Source organism: Neoarius graeffei, chromosome 12 (assembly GCF_027579695.1).
Source record: "Neoarius graeffei isolate fNeoGra1 chromosome 12, fNeoGra1.pri, whole genome shotgun sequence".
NCBI lineage: Eukaryota > Metazoa > Chordata > Actinopteri > Siluriformes > Ariidae > Neoarius > Neoarius graeffei.
In genome coordinates, this window is record NC_083580.1 from 14178998 (window position 1) to 14204403 (window position 25406).

Consider the following 25406-nt stretch of genomic DNA (forward strand, 5'->3'; position numbering starts at 1 on the left):
GAGTGGTTCTTGTGTTGTTTGCTTGTTTTTACCACTCTGCTTTGATTTGTGCACGGCGAAAAAAACCTCGTTTTTCAATATGGGCAACACAGTAGTGTAGTGGTTAGCACGATCACCTCACAGCAAGAAGGTTCTGGGTTCAAGCCCAATAGCTGACAGGGGCCTTTCTGTGTAGGAGTTTACATGTTCTCCCCGTGTCTGCGTGGGTTTCCTCCGGGTGCTCTAGTTTCCCCTACAATCCAAAGACATGCAGGTTAGGCTAATTAGTGGCTCTAAATTTGACCGTAGGTGTAAATAGTTGTTTGTCTCCATGTGTCAGTCCTGCGATGATCTGGCGACTTGTCCAGGGTGTACACCACCTCTCACCCATAGTCAATTGGGATAGGCTCCAGCTTGCCCATGACAAGCGGTTATGGATAATGGATGGATTTTTCCATATGGTGATGGAATTTCATGTTTAGTCAGTATTTAAGCCCCCTCCAAAGGATGAGCCTATGTTTGAATAATATTGGGGATGCCAATAATTTTGCCACATATGCTTTCAAGGGAAAAATTGCTATTATTAAATAGTGTTACGAATTATTTTTAGTCATAGAAACCTACATACTTAAGTATTCTAATTTCTATAATAAATGTCTTCAATTTGCTGTAATACTTTCATAGTCCATTTAAGACTGGATACATTTTAGACCATGGTCATGATAACTTTATAGAATAAAACACACTGAATAGAATATCCATTAAGATTAGAAAAAAACATGTCCTGATACCTAAAACGTATAAAACCCTCACTTATTTAAAAAAAACAAAACTGAATACGCTGTATGATGTTGGCACCCCATATGATTAACATGAATAAAATTTCAATTTGTTTGTGCATCATTTGTGGAGGTTATTAATGTTTAATAATGAAGCACATATGCTTATTTCAAGCACAAATGTTTATTTTGCATGCAGAAATTACCAAATACTTTGGTTCACGTCCAACAGATGGGGTGCCAACTTCCTGGAGGTAACAAAAAAAAACAACAACACACAACAGAAATTATAAATAATGAAAGGTCCTGAAAGAAAATAGCTCTGTAATTTGTCCTGCCTCGAGGCATGATTCTAGATCTCACATCCCAGCTCCAGGTGACTGAGCCAGTGTGCAACTCTATACAGCTCCTTAATACTTGATTTTCAGTAACTGAATAGAAACAATTTTCACCAAACCAATTTAATTTAATAAAAAAAAAAGGTGTTGTGGAGGGGGGGGAACTCAGTTACAGCAAAAATGTTAGAGAACAATAGCAGTAGTAAATTAGAATTTACTTGGAAAAAAAAAACCCCTCCTTTCGTCTTTCACTCATGCATTTTATATAAGGCCACATGATCATCAGTTACTGTTACTTCCTGTACAGAAAACAAAAACAAAACGGGTCACTGACACGTGAATATTGTGTCTATCATGAGTTACAAAATCTGTGAAACCACAGGAGTTCACATCTCTCAAAAGGGAAGTAAAGTCAAGTCATTCCTGACTATCACATGCCTCCTTTGTTGGAGATGCAGTGTATAAACAGGAGATCAGGTAAATCGACACAGCAGTCATGAGAAACTGCACCGTTTAAATTACAGTGGGTTAAAACCTAACGTCTAGTGTTTGCACTCTGAAAACTAATTAACGTTTATGCATTATGATTCAGTTCAAACAGCGTGGCATTCTCAAACAAAAACAGGACAAATCCATGAAAACTCATGCACCATAAAAACCTCATACTTTTGTATACCAGGTACAAACACTTGACCTGCTCTGGTGCTGCGGTTAAACACTGGCAGCACTTCTAGGTAATTTGTACTATACTGTATATAGTTTGTCAGCCTAGAACAAGAAAAAGGAACTAAATCCCTGATTAGTAGCAGCTACTTTACCCCAGGTCAGTTACATCGCATAACCTGAGAGAGGGAAAGCAATGAAGTAGCCTAACAAAGAGCCCACAATCACTCCGAGGAAAATCCAGACGTTGTAGGACATGACGCAGAGCATGAGCATGTATCCCAGAACCACCTGAACAACATGCAGTCCTGTCCTGACGCCATGAAGAAGCCAGCTGCAAGAAAGACACAAGCACCACATTAGTGTACCACAGTGTCAATTATTACCTCGCTGTACAACCCCACTTCCAAAAAAGTTGGGACGCTGTGTAAACAAAAACAGAATGCGACAATTTCCAAATCATGGAACCCCTATATTTCATTGAAAATAGTACAGAGACAACATATCAAATGTTGAAACTGAGAATTTTTTTTTTGAAAAAATTTTTAATTTGATGTCAAACGTTTCAAAAAAAAGTTAGAACGGGCATGTTTACCACTGTATTGCATCACCTCTACTTTTAACAACACTAAATGTTTGGGAACTGAGGAGACCAATTGCTGTAGTTCTGCAAGAGAAACGTTGTCCTGTTCTTGCCTGATATTTCAACAGTTCAGAGTCTCCTTGGTTGGATTTTGTGCTTCATAATGCGCCAACTTTTCAGTGAGAGACAGGTCTGGACTGCAGGCAGGCCAGTTTAGCACCTGGACTCTTACTAGGGAGCCATTCAGTTTTAATATGTGCAGAAAGCGGTTTTGCATCGTCTTGCTGAAAAAAAGAAGGCCTTCCCTGAAAATGATTTCATCTTTAACAGGAACGTCTTTACATTATGTGACAGCTGTGCAATGCATACAATCGTTCAGATAAAGGTCAAGAACTTTAGGCTCACAGCCTTTTTTCCAAATCCTCAAATTTTGGTGATCCTGAGCCCACTGAAGCCTCCGATTCCTTTGGAGCCGGATATGTTCTTCTGTTTTAACCCATCCATCTCAAGTTCTGACATATGGTGCATTCCGAGATGCTTTTCTGCTCACCGTGGATGCAAAGAGTGGTTATTTGAGTTACCATAAATCTTCCTGCCCTTCCAGCTCAAACCAGTCTGGCTATTCTCCTCTGATCCCTCATCAAATGAGGTGTTTCCACCCACAGAACTGCCACTCACTGGATGGCTTCCCCCCTGCACCATTCTGTATACACTATAGAATGCCTTGTGTTAAAAAGCCCAGGAGATCAACAGATTTTGAAATGCTCAAACCAACCCACCTGGCACCAAGAATCGCCCCGTTCTAACGTTTGATGTGAACATTAACTGAAGCTCTTCACCTGTATGATTTTATGCATTGCACTGCTGAAACATTATTGGCCTGTTGATAATTGCATGAACATAGGTGTACAGGTCAATTTGATTAACGTGATGCAATATGTCCAGTGTAAAAGAGGCTTAAGTGGAGCTTCAAACTAAAAGGCAAATGAAAATCATCATGATATGATAACTTGCCTATTATCCTATATTCCACAAATCAAGCTTATATGCATGGAATTACACTCACTGACCACTTTAATAGGAGCTTGTTCTTGATTCTGAGATTCCTGTTCTTGGCTGGCAGGAGTGGAACCCAATGTGGTTGTCTGCTTTTGCATGCTGAGATGCTTTTCTGCTCATCACGGTTGTAAAGAGTTGCTGAGTTACTATATCCTTCCTGGAAGCTCGAACCAATCTGGCCATTTTCCTCTGACCTCTCTTATCAACAAGGCATTTGTTTCCACCCACAGAACTGTCGCTCACTCAGTGTTTTTTGTTTTTCGCACCATTCTGTGTAAACTCTACAGACTGTTGTGTGTGAAAACCCCAGGAGATCAGCAGTTTCTGAAATACTCAAACCAGTCCATATGACTCAAACCGACACCCATGCCACAGTGAAATTCACACTTTGAGATCACAATTTTTCCCGTTCTGATGTTTGAAGTAAACATTAACTGAAGCTCTTGATTTGGATCTGCATGATTTTATGCACTGTGCTGCAGTCAAGGGATCGACTGATTAGAGAACTGCAAAAAACTGCAGGTGGATGTTTGGGTGTTCCGAATAAAAGTAGTTGGTAAGTGGAGTACATTATAACTAACAGCTGGTTGAAAAACAAAACAAACACCCTCTGCAATATACAATATGTATTGCACACCTGTTTATAGTGGAAGTGTCGAGAACAGGCGTAGTCGTATTCTCCGTGGGAGCCAGAGAAACTTGCGAAGGACTGTTAGCTAGCGAGGAGGTGCTCTCTGGATGTTCCAGCACTGGAGAAAAGCAGGGCGGATTTGGAGAGGAGGTGGCAGAGACAGAAGGGGCGAGAAGTTTTTCAGACCGTTTGACAAGAATGTTCTTCCACACCTTGAGGAACTCGTATAATACTGTGAGCATCAGTACCACCAGAACTGAAAGAACCATTCCTGTCAACAGAAAAAAGCAGATCATGGACTGTAAAAGCATGACGTATAAAAGAAAGGGCAGGAAAAATATATGAAAATCATTAGCAAGGCCTCCAGGCAAGTTGCCTAGAAACTTAAATGACTAACACCAGTCAAAAGTTTGGACGCACCTAGTCATTCATAGGTTTTTCTGTACTTTGAGTATTTTCTACATTGTAGAACAATACTGAAGACATCAAAACTATGAAATAACACGTGGAACATGTATGGAAAACAAAATGTTTGATATTTTAGATTCTTCAAAGTAGCCAGCATTTACCTTGATGCTTTGCACACTATTGGCATTATCTTAACCACCTTCATGAGGTAGTCACCTGGAATGCTTTTCAATTAACAAGTGTGCCTCGTGGGCGGCACGGTGGTGTAGTGGTTAGCGCTGTCGCCTCACAGCAAGAAGGTCTGGGTTCAAGCCCCGTGGCTGGCGAGGGCCTTTCTGTGCGGAGTTTGCATGTTCTCCCCGTGGGTTTCCTCCGGGTGCTCCGGTTTCCCCCACAGTCCAAAGACATGCAGGTTAGGTTAACCGGTGACTCTAAATTGACCGTAGGCATGAATGGTTGTCTGTGTCTATGTGTCAGCCCTGTGATGACCTGGCAACTTGTCCAGGGTGTACCCCGCCTTTCGCCCGTAGTCAGCTGGGATAGGCTCCAGCTTGCCTGCGACCCTGTAGAACAGGATAAAGCGGCTAGAGATAATGAGATGAGATTACTTTAAGACATTAAGTGACTTAATACAAATAAAAGAATTAGAAGGTGTGTCTAAACTTTTGCATACTTGCTAACAATGTCAAAGTATGGCATGCTGGTGCATTTATACAGTGGGGCAAAAAAGTATTTAGTCAGTCACCAATTGTGCAAGTTTTCCCACTTAAAAAGATGAGAGAGGCCTGTAATTTTCATCATAGGTATACCTCAACTAAGAGACAAAATGAGAAAAAAAAAATCCAGAAAATCACATTGTCTGATTTTTAAATAATTTATTTGCAAATTATGGTGGAAAATAAGTATTTGGTCAAGAACAAAAGTTCATCTCAATACTTTGCTATATACCCTTTGTCGGCAATGACAGAGGTCAAACGTTTTCTGTAAGTCTTCACAAGGTTTTCACACACACTGTTGCTGGTATTTTGGCCCATTCCTCCATGCAGATCTCCTCTAGAGCAGTGATGCTTTGGGGCTGTCGCTGGGCAACACGGACTTTCAACTCCCTCCGAAGATTTTCTATGGGGTTGAGATCTGGAGACTGGCTAGGCCACTCCAGGACCTTGAATTGCTTCTTATGAAGCCACTCCTTCGTTGCCTGGGCGGTGTGTTTGGGATCATTGTCATGCTGAAAGACCCAGCCACGTTTCATCTTCAATGCCCTTGCTGATGGAAGGAGGTTTTCACTCAAAATCTCACGATACATGGCCCCATTCATTCTTTCCTTTACACGGATCAGTCGTCCTGGTCCCTTTGCAGAAAAACAGCCCCAAAGCATGATGTTTCCACCTCCATGCTTCACAGTAGATATGGTGTTCTTTGGATGCAACTCAGCATTCTTTCTCCTCCAAACACGACAAGTTGAGTTTTTACCAAAAAGTTCTATTTTGGTTTCATCTGACCATATGACATTCTCCCAATCCTCTTCTGGATCATCCAAATGCTCTCTAGCAAACTTTAGACGGGCCTGGACATGTACTGGCTTAAGCAGGGGGACACGTCTGGCACTGCTGGATTTGAGTCCCTGTGGACAGGTGTCTTTTATACTGATAACGAGTTCAAACAGGTGCCATTAATACAGGTAATGAGTGGAGGACAGAGGAGCCTCTTAAAGTAGTTGTTACAGGTCTGTGAGAGCCAGAAATCTTGCTTGTTTGTAGGTGACCAAATACTTATTTTACTGAGGAATTTACCAATTAATTCATTAAAAATCCTACAATGTGATTTCCTGGATTCTTCCCCCCATTCTGTCTTAGTTGAAGTGTACCTATGATGAAAATTACAGGCCTCTCATCTTTTTAAGTGGGAGAACTTGCACAAATGGTGGCTGACTAAATACTTTTTTGCCCCACTGTACATACAGAAATTCCCACATACAGTACTTATCAAAAGTTTGGACACCCCTAATTCTTTATTTTTATTAATTTAGAGACAGTTCATGTCTTAAAGTAATGATGGATTGTCGTTTCTCTTTACTTAGTTGAGTGGTTCTTGACATAATCGGATTACTACAGTTGTGGTGTGGAATAGGGCCATTTACTGCATTATTATTTACTATTTGATCTCAAATGCATTAACAAGGCAAGAAATTGCACTAATTAACTTTTGACAGGGTACACCGATTAATTGAAAAGCATTCCAGGTGACTACCTCGTGAAGCTGGTTAAGAGAATGCCAATAGTGTACAAAGTGTCAAGGCAAACGCTGGCTACTTTGAAGAATCTAAAATATGAAATGTATTTTATTTAAGCACTTTTTTTTTGACCACATAATTCCATATGTGCCATTTCATAGTTTTGATGTCTTCAGTATTTGTTCTACCGTGTAGAAAACAGTCAAAACACAGAAAACCCTATGAATATGTAGGTGTCCAAACTTGACTGGTATTGTCGAGGATGAACCAGTCATACTATAGATATCCTTTTTGAATTTAAAAAAAAAAAAAAAAAAAAAAAAAAAAAAAAAGCTGTCTGGAGGTAACACGTTGTGCCGTTCATAAAAATTCAGTAAGCCACTGTCCAACACTGTTAGGGTTTTGCTGGGATTCGAACCTGGTTCGCTGGTGTGATAATCAAGCAAACCCCCACTAGGCCACCAGGAGGATGACTCAAGTGCAGAGGCATGAGGCGGAAGTAGAAAAGTATCAAAAAGTTTTTACAAAATGTACAATCCACTGCAAAAAACAAAAGTAATCCAAAAGCTCAAAAGATAAAAGGGAAAATAAAAAATATCCAAAAGTTCAAAGTCCAAAAATAAGAAAAAAGGCAAAAATGCAAAACGCTCAGAAGATCTCAAATAGTAAAAACAAAAATTCAAAAAGGTCCAAAAAGAAAGCAAAGTACAAAAACCACAAAGACACAGGCAAGGAACATGGAACAGAGGGAACTAGCACTAACAGGCATAGCATAGGAAAAAGACTCCGTGACAAGGGAACAAACAGAGGGGTATTTATACACACACTAATTAAGGAACAGGGCAGGGCAGGAAACAGGCAATGAAAGACAAACAAACACAGTGGCGGCCTCTAGAGGCCAAAACAAACATGACAAGATGGAAATAACAGCGGCCTCTAGAGGCCAAAACAGTCCCAGTCTTAACAGGACCCCCCCCCCCCAGGAGCGTCTCCTGACGTTCCCAGGGCGATCCGGATGGGCCGAATGGAAGTCCCGGCATAGTCCTTTATCTAGAATGTCCCGGGCGGGGACCCAACAGCGTTCCTCAGGGCCATAGCCCTCCCAATCTACTAGATATTGAAGCCTGCCGCGGACCTGGCGGGAGTCCAGCAGGCGATGCACGGTGAACACAGTCTGACCCTGGAAGATGCGGGGAGGTGGGGGGTTCCTAGGGGCAGGGGCATACATGGACGCCAGTACGGGCCGCAACAGGGATACATGGAATGTGGGGTTGATCCTCAGAGTCCGGGGCAACTGGAGCCGGTAGGAGACAGGGTTCACCCTGGCCCCTTCAAGGTGGTGCGCAATGTAGTGAGAAGCAAGCTTGCGGTTCTCCACCCGCAGCGGAAGGTCCTTAGTGGACAGCCAAACCCGCTGCCCAGGGCGGAAAGCATGGGCAGGTCTTCTATGGTGGTTGGCCTGAGTCTGGTTGGTTCTGGAGGTCTGGATGAGGGTCTTCCTGACCTTGCTCCAGGTCTTGCGACACCGTCTCACATATTGGTTGACCGAGGGCACCCCCGCGTCCTCCTCCTGGTCCGGGAACAGAGGTGGCTGGAACCCGAATTGGCACTGGAATGGTGACAGCTTGGTAGCTGATGACTGCAGGGTGTTGTGGGCGTACTCTGCCCATGGCAGCCAGGTGCTCCACGATGTCGGGTTATCCATAGCCAGGCCTCGCAGGGTGGTTTCCAGGTCCTGGTTGAGCCTCTCCGTCTGGCCATTGGACTGTGGATGAAACCCAGAGGAGAGGCTGGCAGTGGCTCCAATGACCTTGCAGAACCCATGCCACACTCGGGAGGAGAACTGGGGCCCTCGGTCTGAGACGATGTCCTGCGGGAGACCAAAGACTCAGAAGACATGAGTGAATAATACTTTAGCAGTTTCAAGAGCAGAAGGGAGCTTGCACAGTGGTAAAAAGCGGCAGGCCTTGGAGAATCTGTCAACTATGACCAATATGACAGTGTTACCTTGTGACTCAGGGAGACCCGTGATGAAGTCGACTGCCACGTGGGACCAGGGACGCCGGGGAATGGTCAGAGGATGCAGGAGACCCTGGGGGTGCTGTTGTGGGTTCTTGCTTCTGGTGCACACTTCACAGGAAAGGACAAATGACCTCACTTCCTTCTCCATGCTAGGCCACCAGAAGCGCCTTCTCAAAAAGTCCAGGGTCCTTCGAGCTCCCGGGTGGGCAGTGAGAGGGGACGAGTGACCCCACTGGAGAACCTTGGCCCGGGCTTGATGTGGGACGTACAAGAGGCCTGGTGGCCCCGTCCCAGGACCAGGGTCCTGGCGTTGGGCTCATCGGACGGCCTCCTCAATACCCCAGCGGACAGGGGCCACAATCCGGGACACAGGGATAATAGGCCTGACTTCACTCTCCCTGTTAGTGGCAGAGAACAGCCTGGACAGTGCGTCAGGTTTGGTGTTCTTGGAGCCGGGGCGGTACGATAGGGTGAAGTCAAACCGACTGAAAAACAGGGCCCACCTAGCCTGTCATGGGTTCAGTCTCTTGGCTTGCTGGAGGTACTCCAGGTTCTTGTGGTCCGTCCAAACCAGAAATGGATGTTGCGCTCCCTCCAGCCAGTGCCTCCATTCCTCAAGGGCCAGTTTGACCGCTAGCAGTTCTCGATCCCCCACATCGTACCGGGACTGCGCAGGACTCAGGCGGTGGGAGAAGTATGCGCAGGGGTGCAGCTTTCCTTCCGAACGTTGAGAGAGCACCGCGCCGACACCACTGTCCGAGGCGTCCACCTCCACGATGAATGGTTGGGAGGTGTCCGGGAGGACCAGAATGGGTGCCATGCAGAAGCGGTGCTTGAGGTCTTTGAACTCCTTTTCCGCCTGAGGAGACCAGACATAAGATCCACCTGTCCCTTTGGTGAGGTCCGACATAGGTGCTGCTACAGAACTAAAGTTCCTGATAAACTTGCAGTATTACTTGCATGGGTTCTGGACAGTCACTGGAAGAGGTAGACGGGCTCCAGGTAGAGGCAGGGAGGCCGGGAAGGCTCAGGACTTGGCGGCGTTCTCTCATCCTGTTGTCCAGACGAGTAGAATGTGAGATCAGTGTTTCGAGGTCACTAGGGCATCCGATAGAAGCCAGACTGTCTTTGATGGGGTCAGACAGACCATGGTGGAAGGCTGACACCAGGGCAGTCTCGTTCCATCCACTTACTGCTGCGAGCGTCCGGAACGAGATGGCATAGTCTGCGACGCTTCCCCCTTGCCGGATGGACATGAGCTTTCTGGCTGCATCACTGATGTCTGCTTGATCAAAAGACACAAAGCATCTCCTCAGTAAACAGCTGGAAATCAGAGCACTCGGGTCCCTGTCTCTGCCAGATAGCAGTGGCCCAGGCCTTACCAGCTAACAAGGTTATCACAAAGGCAATCTTGTGGCAATCCGTAGTGTAGGTGGTAGGCTGAAGCTCAAAGCTGAGTTGGCACTGGGTAAGGAACTCTCGACACTCACTGTGCTTGCTGTCATACCTCTGTGGTGCAGGAAGGCTGGGTTCGCGAGGTGAAGAAGGCAGCATCGCAGGAGGCACTGGAGCAGGAGCGGAATCAGGCAGAGGAGATGGGGGCAGAGAAGTCAGCTGTGCCAGGTTTTTCCCAATCTGCTGAAGCAGTACCTTGTGGCGAGCAAGGGTCTCACGTTGGCTTGCGAGAGTCCATCCATGAGTGTCCATGGTGGATCCGAGGCGTGTTAACACAGCCATCATTCCCTGAAGGTTGGCCGGGTAGACAGATGAAGAAGCCTCTGCTGAGTCGGTCATGACAGAGTCTTTCTGTTCGGGTTTTGCTGGGATTCGAACCTGGTTCGCTGGTGTGATAATCCAGCCAACCCCCACTAGGCCACCAGGGGGATGACTCAAGTGCAGAGGCGTGAGGCGGAAGTAGAAAAGTATCAAAAAGTTTTTACAAAATGTACAATACACGGCAAAAAACAAAAGTAATCCAAAAGCTCAGAAGATAAAGGGAAAATAAAAAATATCCAAAAGTTCAAAGTCCAAAAATAAGAAAAGGCAAAAATGCAAATGCTCAGAAGATCTCAAAAATAGTAAAAACAAAATTCAAAAAGGTCCAAAAAGAAAGCAAAGTACAAAAACCACAGAGACACAGGCAAGGAACATGGAACAGAGGGAACTAGCACTAACAGGCATAGCATAGGAAAAAGACTCCGTGACAAGGGAACGGGCAATGAAAGACAAACACAATGGCGGCCTCTAGAGGCCAAAACAAACATGACAAGATGGAAATAACAGCGGCCTCTAGAGGCCAAAACAGTCCCAGTCCCAACAAACACTGGTTTAGGATTACAATCAAATGCCCCCGTGACTGTCCAAGTTCCCCTTTGTTTAATTACTGGGTAGTTATTGTGTTATTATTCATGTGGTTAAGCATTAACACGGCCAGTAGTCACCCATTGCTTGAAAGTAGCAGACCAGTTCTTTCCATTCAGCAGATTCAAACTGCGTATTTGTATAATATGACATATAAAGCTATTTATTCAGAGTTGAAACAGTTGCCTCGTAAAATGTCCTACTTCTCAAGTGTGTTTAAGGATATGCATTATTGTTCTATCCACATTCACTGGATATGAGCAATCGTGCACTCTGATTGGCTACTCTGCTACGAGGATATCAGCTCATATACCGCGAGTAGAGAAAAACAAAACAGCAGAGCGTTTTGCTGAGCCAACTAAATAAACGAAATAAAAACTCTACTCAAACAACCCCCCCCCCAAAAAGGCAACAAAATATGGAATAAAAATATTTGATGGCAAGAACGTCTTTTTTTTCAGGAATTATTATAGCAGCATTTTCACAAATTGCTACTGTCATTTTGCCGCTTTGTTTACATTCTAAGCGGAAACTATTTTATCGCAAGTTTTTATTTATTGTATTTGCAAAATGCAAAAATGCTCCGTTTCACAAAATCCAGTGAATGTGGACAAAATTAAAACAGTTATTCCACTCAATCTCGTCATACGTGGCTTATAGCACTATGCACCTCATCAGCTCGTGTACGACTCAATTTTGTGGAATAACTTAAATTTTATACATCTCCCCCTGGAAGGTTATGCAACATGGAAAATACTATTTAAATACTTATACTGTTAGATACACCATCTCAGACCTCAGACCTTGTTGTTTACCTGAAATTTGTGTGAACGTTTAAGGCTTCATGTTGAAATCCAATCTCAGTTAAGCACTGTAAGCTCTTTTACACTTGCACTTTTAATAACTCATTCAGTACTGGTGTGAAAAAGAAAGCTCGCTAATTAAGGCTACATCCACACGACAACGAGATTTTATTAAAAAAATAAAATATCGCGTCCACATAGGCAACGGATCAGTAAAATATCAGGTACATATGGCAACGCAACGCTTGCTGAAAACGATGCAATACACATGCCACACCTCTACGTGCGCTGTAAGACGGTCCCATCGGAGACACTAGAACAATAGAAGAAGTAGGACGCATGTGCATAAACCCCTTCTTCTACCCGGCGTGAAGCACTCACAGGAACAAACACACAACAACAAGAAGGCTGCGACTACGCGAGGAAATCGTGCCTTCTGTGTGTACAAATTAGTTTTATTAGTGTGCATGGTTTTATATAACTTAATTTTCTTATTGTGTGTAAACATTTTGAAAAGCATTTTTATATAAAATTTATATAACTTTATATTGTGTGAGAGCATTTTGAAAAGCAGTCTTATCCAATAAAAAAAAGAAATTCAAGAAATGGTTCAGTTACTTGTTTATTTAAAAGAAAAGCTGTATACAAAAGTGAATGCAATGCAGTGGTTCATACAAAACAGCGAGTGCGCTGCTTGTTCTAGTCATGTGGTTGTGACGTCATCATAAACAAATCCGTTCTACTCATCCAGACGACTTCGCAACGGCGCCGTTGCCAGATTTTTCCACTCTGGAACCCGTTCTCAAAAAAAATATCGTTTTGGGGCACCCAAAACGCCGGTGCCGTGTGGACGCCAGGCCGAAACGATAAACGATTTTATCAGATTCGCCTGAATCCGTTGCCGTGTGGACAGCCTCTAAGATGAAAACTTTAGCCTTAAAGAAACATGAACAGGCAAGCAGTGGAGTTTGTTTTGATTTCACATGTACCTCCAGGTCCATGTACACTCCAGAAGTCAAAGAGCAACGTGACCGTGCTCGATGCTTCAAAGTGCATCTGCATCTGAAAAAGGGGAGAGAGAGAGAGAGAGAGAGAGAGAGAGAGAGAGAGAGAGAGAGAGAGAGAGAGAGATCATGGTTACAGTGAAAGAGCATGCACAGTACATGCATGACTCTTAAGATCAACATTCTGATTTTTGGAGTGTAATTTCCTTACAGTTGAAGGATTATCCAAAGACTAATAACACTATTGAAAAATTCCAGTCAGGCTCATTGGGAATTGCATTAGCATTTAAATGATACTTCTCAAAGTCTGACATGATTGACGTGTTCAGGCTTGTCAAGAGAAATAATGCATAATTGCACTGTGGTTATTTGGAGTACGGGGTGGGGCTTTTCAGGAACAAACACCGTGTCTGAAATCGCTCACTCGTTCACTACTCCCTATACAGGGAATTACTTTTTAGAGGACTATACAGTGAGCTCATTGGTAAAATGAAAAAATGCTTTTGGACACTAGTTCGTCGCACTGGTATTTACATCATTACTGTCGCACAATTAAAACGTGCCGGATCAGTCGGCTGGTGGGTTTTCAAAAATAATAAAACTACATGCATGTGTTTTTGTGATAAATCCAAATTATACGGAGTGCATTTCCCACATTAACCAAAAAGTACCTGCATCTTTCAGTTTGTTTGTTTTTTTTTTAATCAAGGCTGAATCCTTTCTTCTTTGCCACTGCCCTTTATTAAATCAAATTCGAGACTTAATTTGATTTCTTTCAGTGCGACCACAATGCATGCTGGGATATATTGCTTTGGTTAGTGACCATCATTGTACACTACTTTTCATGATGTATTGTGGGATGCTTTGAGTGCACTATATAGGGTGTAAATAATCCTCACTAAGGTTTCGGACAGCACTACAAAATGGCGTCCTCACTATATAGTCCCCTATATAGTGAGTAGGGAGCGATTTCAGATACAGCATCTTCTCCCCAAACATCTTAAGATATCAACACTAGAAATGTTTACACGTATATACAGTATGGTTCTTCATTTTTAGGAATTAAAAGACACTTCATATCTGAAAGTCATGATGGATGTCGTTTCTCTTTATTTAGCGAAGCGGTTCTTGACATAATATGGATTACTACAGTTGTGAAATAGGACCATTTTCTGTTTTTATTTCTTGATCTCAAACGCATTAAGGTGGCAAGAAATTGCACTAATTAACTTTTGATGAGGCACAACTGTTAATTGAAAAGCATTCCAGGTGACGACCTCATGAAGCTGGTTAAGATCATGCCAATAGTGTGTAAAGCGTCAAGGTAAAGGGGTGGCGACTTTAAAGAATCTAAAATATCAAACATCTATGTTTTTAGCCACATAATTCCCTACATGTTCCATGTGTTATTTGATAGTTTTGATGTCTTTTCACTGGTACTGTACATTTTCCTTTCCCAGAAACAAAAGACGTTACGCAAGGCAAGGCAAGTTTATTTATATAGCGCATTTCATACACAGTGGCAGTTCAATGTGCTTTACAGAGGTAAAAGCAAAACAGTAAACAATAGAAAATAAAAGGGGGAAGAAGAGAGAAAAAAAATAAGAATTAAACAATAGTAGAAATAAAATAATAAAATGAAGTAAAAGTAAAAAACAGCAGAATAAAATAGAACTAGACCGGACAATTCCCCGGGGGAAATTGAGAGAGGATGCAGTGCGCGAAGCAATTCGGTCACGCATGTTCGCTGGCCGTGAATGTGTGACCTGCAATGATGTTTCAATGCAATGATTATGTGTGTGCTTGAGACAGCAGCCGTCATGAAGAGCTATTCAAGAGTATAAACAAAAAGTGACTACAGGCGGAAATTAGCATGTACTGCTATAACCTGGGACAGACATCTGTCCTTACCACAAGGATAATGTTTAATTTGTGCACTGTCCCTTTTAAAAATAAAATAAACTCTAAGAAGAGTGTTTGTAGTTTGTATGTACGAACAGAAGTGGTCCTAATAAAGTGGGCGGCTAAGGTGAAGTGTCATGCCGACCGAGGCTGGTTTTTTTTTTTTCCCACACACACACACACACACACACACACACACACACACACAAAAAAAAAAAAAGAAATTCACAAAATTCTTTCACAGTGAGCGCTAGAAGGGTCTCCTGAATAGACTGATGTAATTTTTTTGTCTGTAGTGTTAAAAATGAGAGAGAGACTTTTCTGTCACTTTTATAATGGGTGTCAATGAGCTAAGACACACAAGGGCTGGAGTTTTCTACTGTTTTTTATGAAGGAGCAGGCCTCGAACAATGACAAATAACTCTACAACGGAAGCAGCTATTCACAAAATTCTTTCACAGTGAGCGCTAGAAGGGTCTCCTAAATAAACTGATGTATTTTTTTGTCTGTAGTGTTAAAAATAAGGACACCAGAGCGATTTAAAAATGAGTGACTTTGTCCCGTTTATAATGGGCGTCAATGAAGCCTCTCGGCTGCCCTCTTCAGTTTGAGGCTTCTCATTCAAAAACTGTAAATCCTATCGTTTAGGTAGACACATTGTGTGAATCAGGACAAGTTTTCCTACTACTTTTGAGAAAATCATGTCTGTAGAGTGAAATTTGTGGCTGAAAAACAGTTTAAGCGAGAAAGTTTGAGCTTTTTTTTTCAAGCTGTCTACACTCTAATGCCGCTTTTCCACTACAAACGCGGCTGAGTCGGGCTGAGCCGTGCCGTGCTGAGTTGGGCTGAGCGGGGCTGTTGGAGTTGCATTTCGACTACAACCGCGCTGAACCGTGCTGGCTGGAAGTGGGTGGACACATTGGGTGGAGTTAGCGAAAGTGGGTGGACGTCAGGTGATGTCATTAAGCAGCGCAAACAGTGACATCAGTGAGCTTTTAAGCGGTAGTCTCACGACCCGGATAGTAAACAATAAACATGGAGTCGTTAGTGTTGCTGGTCTTGGTGCTGTGGCTTGTTGTCACCGACAACACGGACAGATACTGGCAAGAGCGTATAGATGAGGCGAGGCGCATAAGGCTTCAGAAATTCTCGTAATTCGTAATTCTTCTCCTTCCGGGTTTGCGGTGTTTACAGATCCCAGCGCGCTCGCGGGGCGTGTGTGGGCGTGTGAGGACACTCCTCCTCACCATACAGTGCACAGGGGAGCGTCTGCTCACGCCCCCAGCCTCACTCGGCTTGCTTTGGCTCGCTTCAGCCCCACTCCAAAACGGTGCGTGTTTTAGGGGCTAAGCAGGGCTGAAGCGAGCTGAGTCGTGCTGGTTTTTGGTAGTCGAAACGCGAGCCGTGTCGGGCTGAAGTGAGCTGAAAAAGGGTAGTGGAAAAGGGCCATAAGTTAACGAGCTTCACTGGTGTGTAACGCAATAGACACCCATTCAAAAGCCGGATTTTCTCCCGGAACCCACATGGCGTTTGAGCCGGGACTGATCCGAAAGTGTAGAACCTAGCAGAAAAGTTGAATGCCAGATCCACAGAGGAGAAGTTTTCCTACGTTTTAGAGTTTGAATCACGTCTCTAGGTGAAAGCATGCCAGAGCAGCGGATGTTTGAAAAAGTGCTTTTTTTTTTCCAATTAATTCCATAGAAATGAATGGGGTTTTTTGGGGCGATTTTTTCGCGACTATGTTGCGAAAAAATCGTATTCTGTAGAGAAAACTAATAGCATAGCGAGTCCGATCGAGCCGCACGTTTTGATATATTGTTTGTGTGCGACGTACGGTTATTGAGTTATTCGAAATCGAAATTTGCGTAGGAATAATAATAATAAAAATAATAATAAGAAGAAACACGTAGAAGAACAATAGTTGCAGTGCTTTGCACTGCAACCTATGGGCTCCCCTAGGGGAGCCCATAGGTTGCTGTGCTGCAGCACTGCATCCTAATAAAAGTTTAAAACATGCAGAGACTAAGTTTAAAACATATAAAGATGATATTTATCAGTTAGCAGAAAGCATCTGAGAACAGCTTGGTCTTTAATCTAGATTTGAAGCTGCCAACAGCAGGAGCAATTTTGATGTCCTCTGGGAGTTGGTTCCATAGCTGTACTGCATAATAGCTAAAAGCTGCTTCACCACATTGTTTTAACAACAGGTTTTACCAGTAAATTATAGGTACAGTAATTATGTAAAGAAAGGTTTCCATGCAAACCTTTCTAGTAGCTAAGCGGTGTTTAAAATAACGTCGCTTTTCCAGTAACTAGCTACTTTTTTCGTTTAGTAGCGTAACAAAACTACTGAAGCGACTTGACCCAAGATTAATGGAGTGAGCTCTGGCTGTTTTTGATGAATGTAGTTTCACACAGTGTTAAGACGGGAAACGTTAAAAAGTCTCGTAACAAGAGGTTTAAAATGATTGTACGACGAGGGAAATTATCGTACGCAAGTCATAACCAATTGGCGTAAAAGTGTAATTTCAGAAAACACGTTTTATTCATTTATCGAGATGAATAACTTTTTACAAATACAATAATTATTGTACATCTGGCAATGTTGGTTTTATAATTAAGAAATGGTAATGATTTAAGGAGAAAAACTACATTTCTTAAATCTGGAATACTCTGTACAAAGCATGTACATTTTTTCTTTTTTGCATTAAAAGTAGCTGCACAACTAAACTGTTGCAGTTGATTTTCCTTACATTAGTACTTTTCTGGTGGGATAAGATTTAGGAACATAGTGTAGGTCTTAAATCTTTCACAATGTACGTGGTGGTCATGGGGGGGAAAAAAAAAAAATCCTGCAACCTACAAAAGCCTCATTTGAACGCAACGGACCATTTTGACCTTTCGTGAAAGTGTCTGTTGTGGTTTTGTGACCACGCAATTTATTCCAAACCATGCACAAGCAGTCTGTGGGGGGAGGGAAAAATTACTGACATGACAGGATTTGGACAGGTCTAAAAACTAATCTGGTTCATACAGGGCTTTTGACAAAATAGCTTCAGGATCGTTAACTACTTTTCCTTTGTAGACTGTAGCTACAGTAGCTGCGTTATTAAAAGGGTAGCTTAGCTCATTAAATCTTGATGGGTTATAGTTGCCAAGTAACTTGCCCATCACTCATGTAACCTGTTCATGTTGGTTCTACAAGACCTCAGTGCTGTAGTTGAAACTGGTTCAAATCTAACCCGAGTCTTCACAATATTAATGTTGCACAAGGGCCAATTTTTAGCTCATCCGGCCATAGGCCAGGTCGGATTAGCTTATGCGATCGCACGTCGTCCGTCCGTCGTCGTCTTCCGTCCACAGTTTACAAAAATTGTTACTCCTCCTACAGGATTGATCAAGCTCACATACAGTACAATGTTCCCCAAGTAGGTGTGCATAAAAGTGGTCAAGATGGTGGCGTCACGTTAAAACACTACTCTTCATAAACTGCTGGGACATTTTTACTGAAACTCACCCAGAAGACTCTAAAGACATACCAACAAGAATTGTTCACCAGGTGGTGCCACCTACCATGGATGAGGCTACACAGGGGTCACATGCAATTTCATGAAAAATCGCTACTCCTCCTACAGGAGTGATCAGACTCGCATGTAATGGTCCCCAGGTTGGTATGTATAAAAGTTGTTCAATATGACAGGTGACATCACTGTCTTGACATTTTATGGGCATTTGAAAATTCAGTGACTTGTCACACCAAACCCTATTGTTCATAAACTGCTGGGACGTCTTCATTGAAACTCACCCAGAAGACTCTAAAGACATATTCCAAAAAGAATTGTCCACCAGGTGGTGCCACCTGCCATGGCTGGTGGTAAACTTTATTGGCTCATTGTTTGTCTAAATAGATTACACTGCATGTCTCGGAACATTTTGAAATAACGATAAGATGTGGTTATTGAAGAAAGGCTCAGTTGACAATGTGCTTTGTTATGTGGTCTAGGTGACCTCAGGTTTATTAGAAAAACACATCAGTGGTGTCTGTACATTTGAATCTTTGCAATATATCTGTTTCGTGGCATTCTCACCACTTCTGATAGAGAAAAAAAACCCATACACGTCTTGACCAACGCTCTTATTCAGCTTTAACAGAAAGTTCAGATTGCTCTTGTCGAACTCTCATGTGGCTTTGAATCCTGGTACTAGCTGCCTACATGTACACTGTTTTATAATTGATTTTAATATTTAAGTGTCTTCAGGTGCTGACAAAAAATAAATAAATACATGAACACAGTATATTGATGCACGGATGACAGGAAATGCACCAAAACTTAAGCAATGTAGGGTAAAAACGAAGTTATTTTCTATAAAAAGGGAACCAAGAGAAGTCACTGATGTAAAAGTCAAATAGTTCAAAAGGTCCATCCAAGGTCCGCATCCCAGCCAACGTAAGACGCTAGTAATTTGGTGCAAATTGTGCAAATAGGCTGGTAAGGTACACTTCTTAAGAAAGTAGTCAAATTTTTTGACTTTCTGTTGCTGAGAAGCTTTTTATCTTCTGTTTATAGAAGATAAACGTGTACTGTTTGCATGCTTCGTTAGACACAACTTCTAACTGGTGCAGCTGAGTAAAGCTATTGCACAAGCTCTTGAATGTTTTCAGGTCAGGGACGTTTAACTGAGAAATAACTTCAGACACACTCAGTCCAGATTTCTTTCATGAATAAGATTGAGTTATTCTACTTATGCCTGAACATTCCACTCAGAGAACACATTTGGTACATTATTTTCAGTTACTGAAATTGGATTCAACCCATTCAACTCGAGGGAATTGATATCTATGAGAATAATAAATATAATAGCTTTGATAATCTTGCCCAGCTGGGATTGGTTCCAGGCCACCTGTGATTGGTAATGGATAAGCAGAATAGAAAATGGATGGATGGTATTGTGGATGGTGATTTCCACCACTAACTACAAACCCCATTTCCAGAAAAGTTGAGATGTTTTCCAAAATGCAATAAAAACAAAAATCTGATTTGTTAATTCATGTGAACCTTTATCTAACTGACAAAAGTACAAAGTTTAAATTAAAAAAAAAAAAAAAAAAGTTTCAATAGTTTTACTGACCAACTTAATTGTATTTTGTAAATATAAACAAAGTTAGAATTTGATGCCTGTAACACACTCCGAGTTGACGCACAGGCATTATTACCATTATATTATAGTCACCTTTCCTTTTAATAGGATTTTTTAAAAATCAATCATATGGGATCTGAGGATGCTAATTGTTGCACTTGGAATTTGTGTCCATTCTTGCTTGATACAAGACTTCAGCTGCTCAACAGTCCGTGGTCGCAGTTGTCGGATTCTCCTCTTCATGATGCACCATACATTCTCAGTAGCAGACAGATCTGGACTGGCAGCAGGCCAGTCAAGCACATGCACTCTGTCTACAAAGCTATGCTGTTGTAGCCAAAAGTTGTAGCCATAGACTTCCTGGGAAAAGTCACCTTTGATGGCAACACATGTCCCTCTAAAACCCCAATACATGCAACTCACCCATGCCCCTCATACCATCCCAGATGCTGGCTTTTACACCCTTGTCTGATAAACTGGATGGTTGTGTTCACCTTTGGCACTGAGAACTCAACATCTGGTTTCCAGAAAAAAAGATGAACTGTGGATTCATCTGACCACAGCACATGCTTCCACGGTCTTTCAGTTCATCTGAGATGAGTTCAGGCCAAGAAAAATTGGTAGCGTTTCTGCACAGAATTGATGAATGACTTCCTCCTTATGTAATACAGTTTCAGGTTACATTTCTGGATGCAGCGGCATACTGCGTTAAGTAACAGTAGTTTTCTGAAGTGCTCCCGAACCCATGTGGCTATCTTTATTACATTAGCATGACAGTTTCTCGGGCAGTGTTGCGTGTGTGTGACCTTTGAGTCCTCATTCAACAGAGGTTTCAGACCTTGCCCTTTACACACCGAGATGTCTCAGAAATCCTGGAATCTTTTCACAATATTATCTCATCTCTAGCTGCTTTATCCTGTTCTACAGGGTCGCAGGCAAGCTGGAGCCTATCCCAGCTGACTACGAACGAAAGGCGGGGTACACCCTGGACAAGTCACCAGGTCATCACAGGGCTGATACATAGACACAGACAACCATTCACACTCACATTCACACCTACGGTCAATTTAGAGTCACCGGTTAACCTAACCTGCATGTCTTTGGACTGTGGGGGAAACTGGAGCACCCGGAGGAAACCCACGCGGACATGGGGAGAACATGCAAACTCCGCACAGAAAGGCCCTCGCCGGCCACGGGGCTCGAACCCGGACCTTCTTGCTGTGAGGCGACAGCGCTAACCACACCACCACCGTGCCGCCCCTTTTCACAATATTATGTACTGTAGATTTTGAAAGCCCTAAATTCTCTACAACCTTTCATTGAAAAAAATTCTTTTTGAATTGACTAATAATTCTCTCACAAATTTTGGCACAAATGAGTGAGCCATGACCCATCCTTGCTTACAAAGACTGAGCCTTTGGTGCTGCTCCTTTAATACCCAATCATATTACCAGTTAACCTGCTTATTGGGGAATCTTCCAAAATGGTGTTACTTGAATATCCTATAAACTTTTCAGGTCTTGTTTTTCAAACTTTTTTTTGTTGTTGCAGGCATCAAATTCTAACTGCATTTGTATTTACAGAATATAATTAAATTGGTCAGGAAAACTACTGAAAATCTTTTCTTTGTACTTGTCAGGGTAGCATGGTGGTGTAGTGGTTAGCACTGTCACCTCACAGCAAGAAGGTTCTGGGTTCAAGCCCAGTGGCTGATGGGGGCCTTTCTGCATGGCGTTTGCATGCGCTCCCCGTGTTCGTGTGGGTTCCCCCCACAGTCCAAAGACATACAGGTTAGACTAATTGGTGGCTTTAAATTGACCGTAGGTGTGAATGACTGTCTATGTGTCAGCCCTGTGATGACCTGGTGACTCATCCAGGGTGTACGCCGCCTCTCGCCCATAGTCAGCTAGAGATAGGCTCCAGCTTGCCCACGACTCTGTACAGGATAAGCAGTTACGGATAATGGATGGATGTACTGGTCAGTTAAATAAAGGTTCACGTGAATTAACAAAAATCTCAGATTTTTATTGCATTTTGGAAAATATCCCAACTTTTCTGGAAATGCTGTTTGTAAATTTAAAAAATCACAGACAGCTTCATGGAGCCCACTTTAGGAACCACTGATCCACAGGGACTGTGTGATAAAATGAATCCAAGTAATTGGAATTTATTTGACCTGTAAATTGCTTCTTTTTTTGACAATACTGATAATGGAGGCAACTTGGTATACCACTCGATGTATATTATTGCGCTTGGGAACATTTTTGGGATGAAGGAAAAACTGATTTGAGATCATAGAGACCGTCATGAAGCTCAGTGAGGCTGTGATCAAAATTAAAGAGACCTTTATGAAGCTCAGTGAGGTTGTGATCAAAATCAAGGAGACCGTCATGAAGCTCAGTGAGGCTGTGATCAAAATCAAGTAGACGGTCATGAAGCTCAGTGAGGTTGTGATCAGAATTAAAAAGACCATTATGAGGCTCAGTGAGGTTGTGATCAAAATCAAGATCATGAAGCTCAGTGAGGTTGTGATCAAAATCAAGTAGACGGTCATGAAGCTCAGTGAGGTTGTGATCAAAATCAAGAAGACGGTCATGAAGCTCAGTGAGGTTGTGATCAAAATCAAGAAGACAGTCATGAAGCTCAGTGAGGCTGTGATCAAAATCAAGTAGACGGTCATGAAGCTCAGTGAGGTTGTGATCAAAATTAAAGAGACCTTTATGAAGCTCAGTGAGGTTGTGATCAAAATCAAGGAGACCGTCATGAAGCTCAGTGAGGCTGTGATCAAAATCAAGTAGACGGTCATGAAGCTCAGTGAGGTTGTGATCAGAATTAAAAAGACCATTATGAGGCTCAGTGAGGTTGTGATCAAAATCAAGGAGATCATGAAGCTCAGTGAGGTTGTGATCAAAATCAAGTAGACAGTCATGAAGCTCAGTGAGGTTGTGATCAAAATCAAGAAGACGGTCATGAAGCTCAGTGAGGTTGTGATCAAAATCAAGAAGACAGTCATGAAGCTCAGTGAGGTTGTGATCAAAATCAAGAAGACAGTCATGAAGCTCAGTGAGGTTGTGATCAAAATCAAGAAGACAGTCATGAAGCTCAGTGAGGTTGTGATCAAAATCAAGGAGACAGTCATGAAGCTCAGTGAGGTTGTGATCAAAATCAAGGAGACAGTCATGAAGCTCAGTGAGGTTGTGATCAAAATCAAGGAGACCGTCATGAAGCTCAGTGAGGCTGTGATCAAAATCAAGAAGACAGTCATGAAGCTCAGTGAGGCTGTGATCAAAATTAAAGAGACCTTTATGAAGCTCAGTGAGGTTGTGATCAAAATCAAGTAGACGGTCATGAAGCTCAGTGAGGTTGTGATCAAAATCAAGTAGATGGTCATGAAGCTCAGTGAGGTTGTGATCAAAATTAAAGAGACCTTTATGAAGCTCAGTGAGGCTGTGATCAAAATCAAGTAGATGGTCATGAAGCTCAGTGAGGTTGTGATCAAAATCAAGTAGACGGTCATGAAGCTCAGTGAGGTTGTGATCAAAATCAAGAAGACAGTCATGAAGCTCAGTGAGGCTGTGATCAAAATCAAGAAGACAGTCATGAAGCTCAGTGAGGCTGTGATCAAAATTAAAGAGACCTTTATGAAGCTCAGTGAGGTTGTGATCAAAATCAAGAAGACAGTCATGAAGCTCAGTGAGGTTGTGATCAAAATCAAGAAGACAGTCATGAAGCTCAGTGAGGCTGTGATCAAAATTAAAGAGACCTTTATGAAGCTCAGTGAGGTTGTGATCAAAATCAAGTAGATGGTCATGAAGCTCAGTGAGGTTGTGATCAAAATCAAGAAGACAGTCATGAAGCTCAGTGAGGTTGTGATCAAAATCAAGAAGACAGTCATGAAGCTCAGTGAGGTTGTGATCAAAATCAAGAAGACAGTCATGAAGCTCAGTGAGGTTGTGATCAAAATCAAGAAGACAGTCATGAAGCTCAGTGAGGCTGTGATCAAAATTAAAGAGACCTTTATGAAGCTCAGTGAGGTTGTGATCAAAATCAAGTAGACGGTCATGAAGCTCAGTGAGGTTGTGATCAAAATCAAGTAGATGGTCATGAAGCTCAGTGAGGTTGTGATCAAAATCAAGAAGACAGTCATGAAGCTCAGTGAGGTTGTGATCAAAATCAAGAAGACAGTCATGAAGCTCAGTGAGGTTGTGATCAAAATCAAGAAGACAGTCATGAAGCTCAGTGAGGCTGTGATCAAAATTAAAGAGACCTTTATGAAGCTCAGTGAGGTTGTGATCAAAATCAAGAAGACAGTCATGAAGCTCAGTGAGGTTGTGATCAAAATCAAGAAGACAGTCATGAAGCTCAGTGAGGTTGTGATCAAAATCAAGAGGACGGTCATGAAGCTCAGTGAGGTTGTGATCAAAATCAAGAAGACAGTCATGAAGCTCAGTGAGGTTGTGATCAAAATCAAGTAGACGGTCATGAAGCTCAGTGAGGCTGTGATCAAAATTAAAGAGACCTTTATGAAGCTCAGTGAGGTTGTGATCAAAATCAAGAAGACAGTCATGAGGCTCAGTGAGGCTGTGATCAAAATTAAAGAGACTGTTATGAAGCTCAGTGAGGTTGTGATCAAAATCAAGTAGACGGTCATGAAGCTCAGTGAGGTTGTGATCAAAATCAAGGAGACCATCATGAAGCTCAGTGAGGCTGTGATCAAAATTAAAGAGACTGTTATGAAGGTCAGCGAGTTTGTGTTTAAAATTAAAGAGACCATCATGAAGTTCAGTGTCTCCTTGATTTTGATCACAACCTCAGTCACGAAACTCAGTGAGGTTATGATCGAGATCAGAGAGGTTGCGGTCAAAATTAAAAGGGCTGTGATCAGAATGAAAGAGGTTACGACCAAGATCAATAAATCCACCCACGACTGACAAAACGCCAGTTTTCACTATCCTAAACAAAAATATTCAGCCCAAGCAATAAACGCATTCATTTCCAAAAATAAATAAATACATGACATACCTCTGAAACGACTTTTTTGGATCCTGCAGTCGAAAATGTAGCTTAAATCCCAGTGCTTGCTGTATGATCGATCGACAGAAAGTTAGTTCTAACTATTGAGCAGCTGCATTTCATTGGGCTTATTTCTCACAAACTTCAGCAGCTGAGCAAAAACAAATCAAGTCACGTTACATCATGACGTCAGACATTTATCATATACTCATGAACCTTTCGTAGACTTTAATTGATTAAACCCAGCATGCAGCAGACTTTTATTAAAATCACCAGACCACTGTATAATCTAAAACTATCTGCAGCATGTCCCAGAATTTACTAACACGCTCAAGGGAAGCACGCTATATAAATAAATGTCCCTAAGCAGAGAACACCAAATTGTTCACTCGTCCCTAGATAGGTACACTATATAGTAATTAGAAGAAAAGCTTCTACTATACCCTAAGTAGTGCACTATAGAGGGATTTAGAATTTCACTCAACTCGC

At 42.3% G+C, this 25406-nt stretch overlaps 1 protein-coding gene across 1 annotated transcript; it reads right to left on the reverse strand.

The window, feature by feature from the left end:
- Positions 1-1203: 1203 nt before the first annotated feature.
- Positions 1204-25262, reverse strand: slc31a2 (solute carrier family 31 member 2). Its single transcript, XM_060935558.1, has 4 exons — positions 24927-25262; positions 12849-12921; positions 4039-4303; positions 1204-2093 (listed from the first exon to the last, which is right to left on the reverse strand). Exons 2-4 carry the CDS (start codon positions 12919-12921, stop codon positions 1925-1927), a joined length of 507 nt encoding a protein of 168 aa, XP_060791541.1. The 5' UTR covers positions 24927-25262; the 3' UTR covers positions 1204-1924.
- Between the last annotated feature and the right edge of the window lie 144 nt (positions 25263-25406).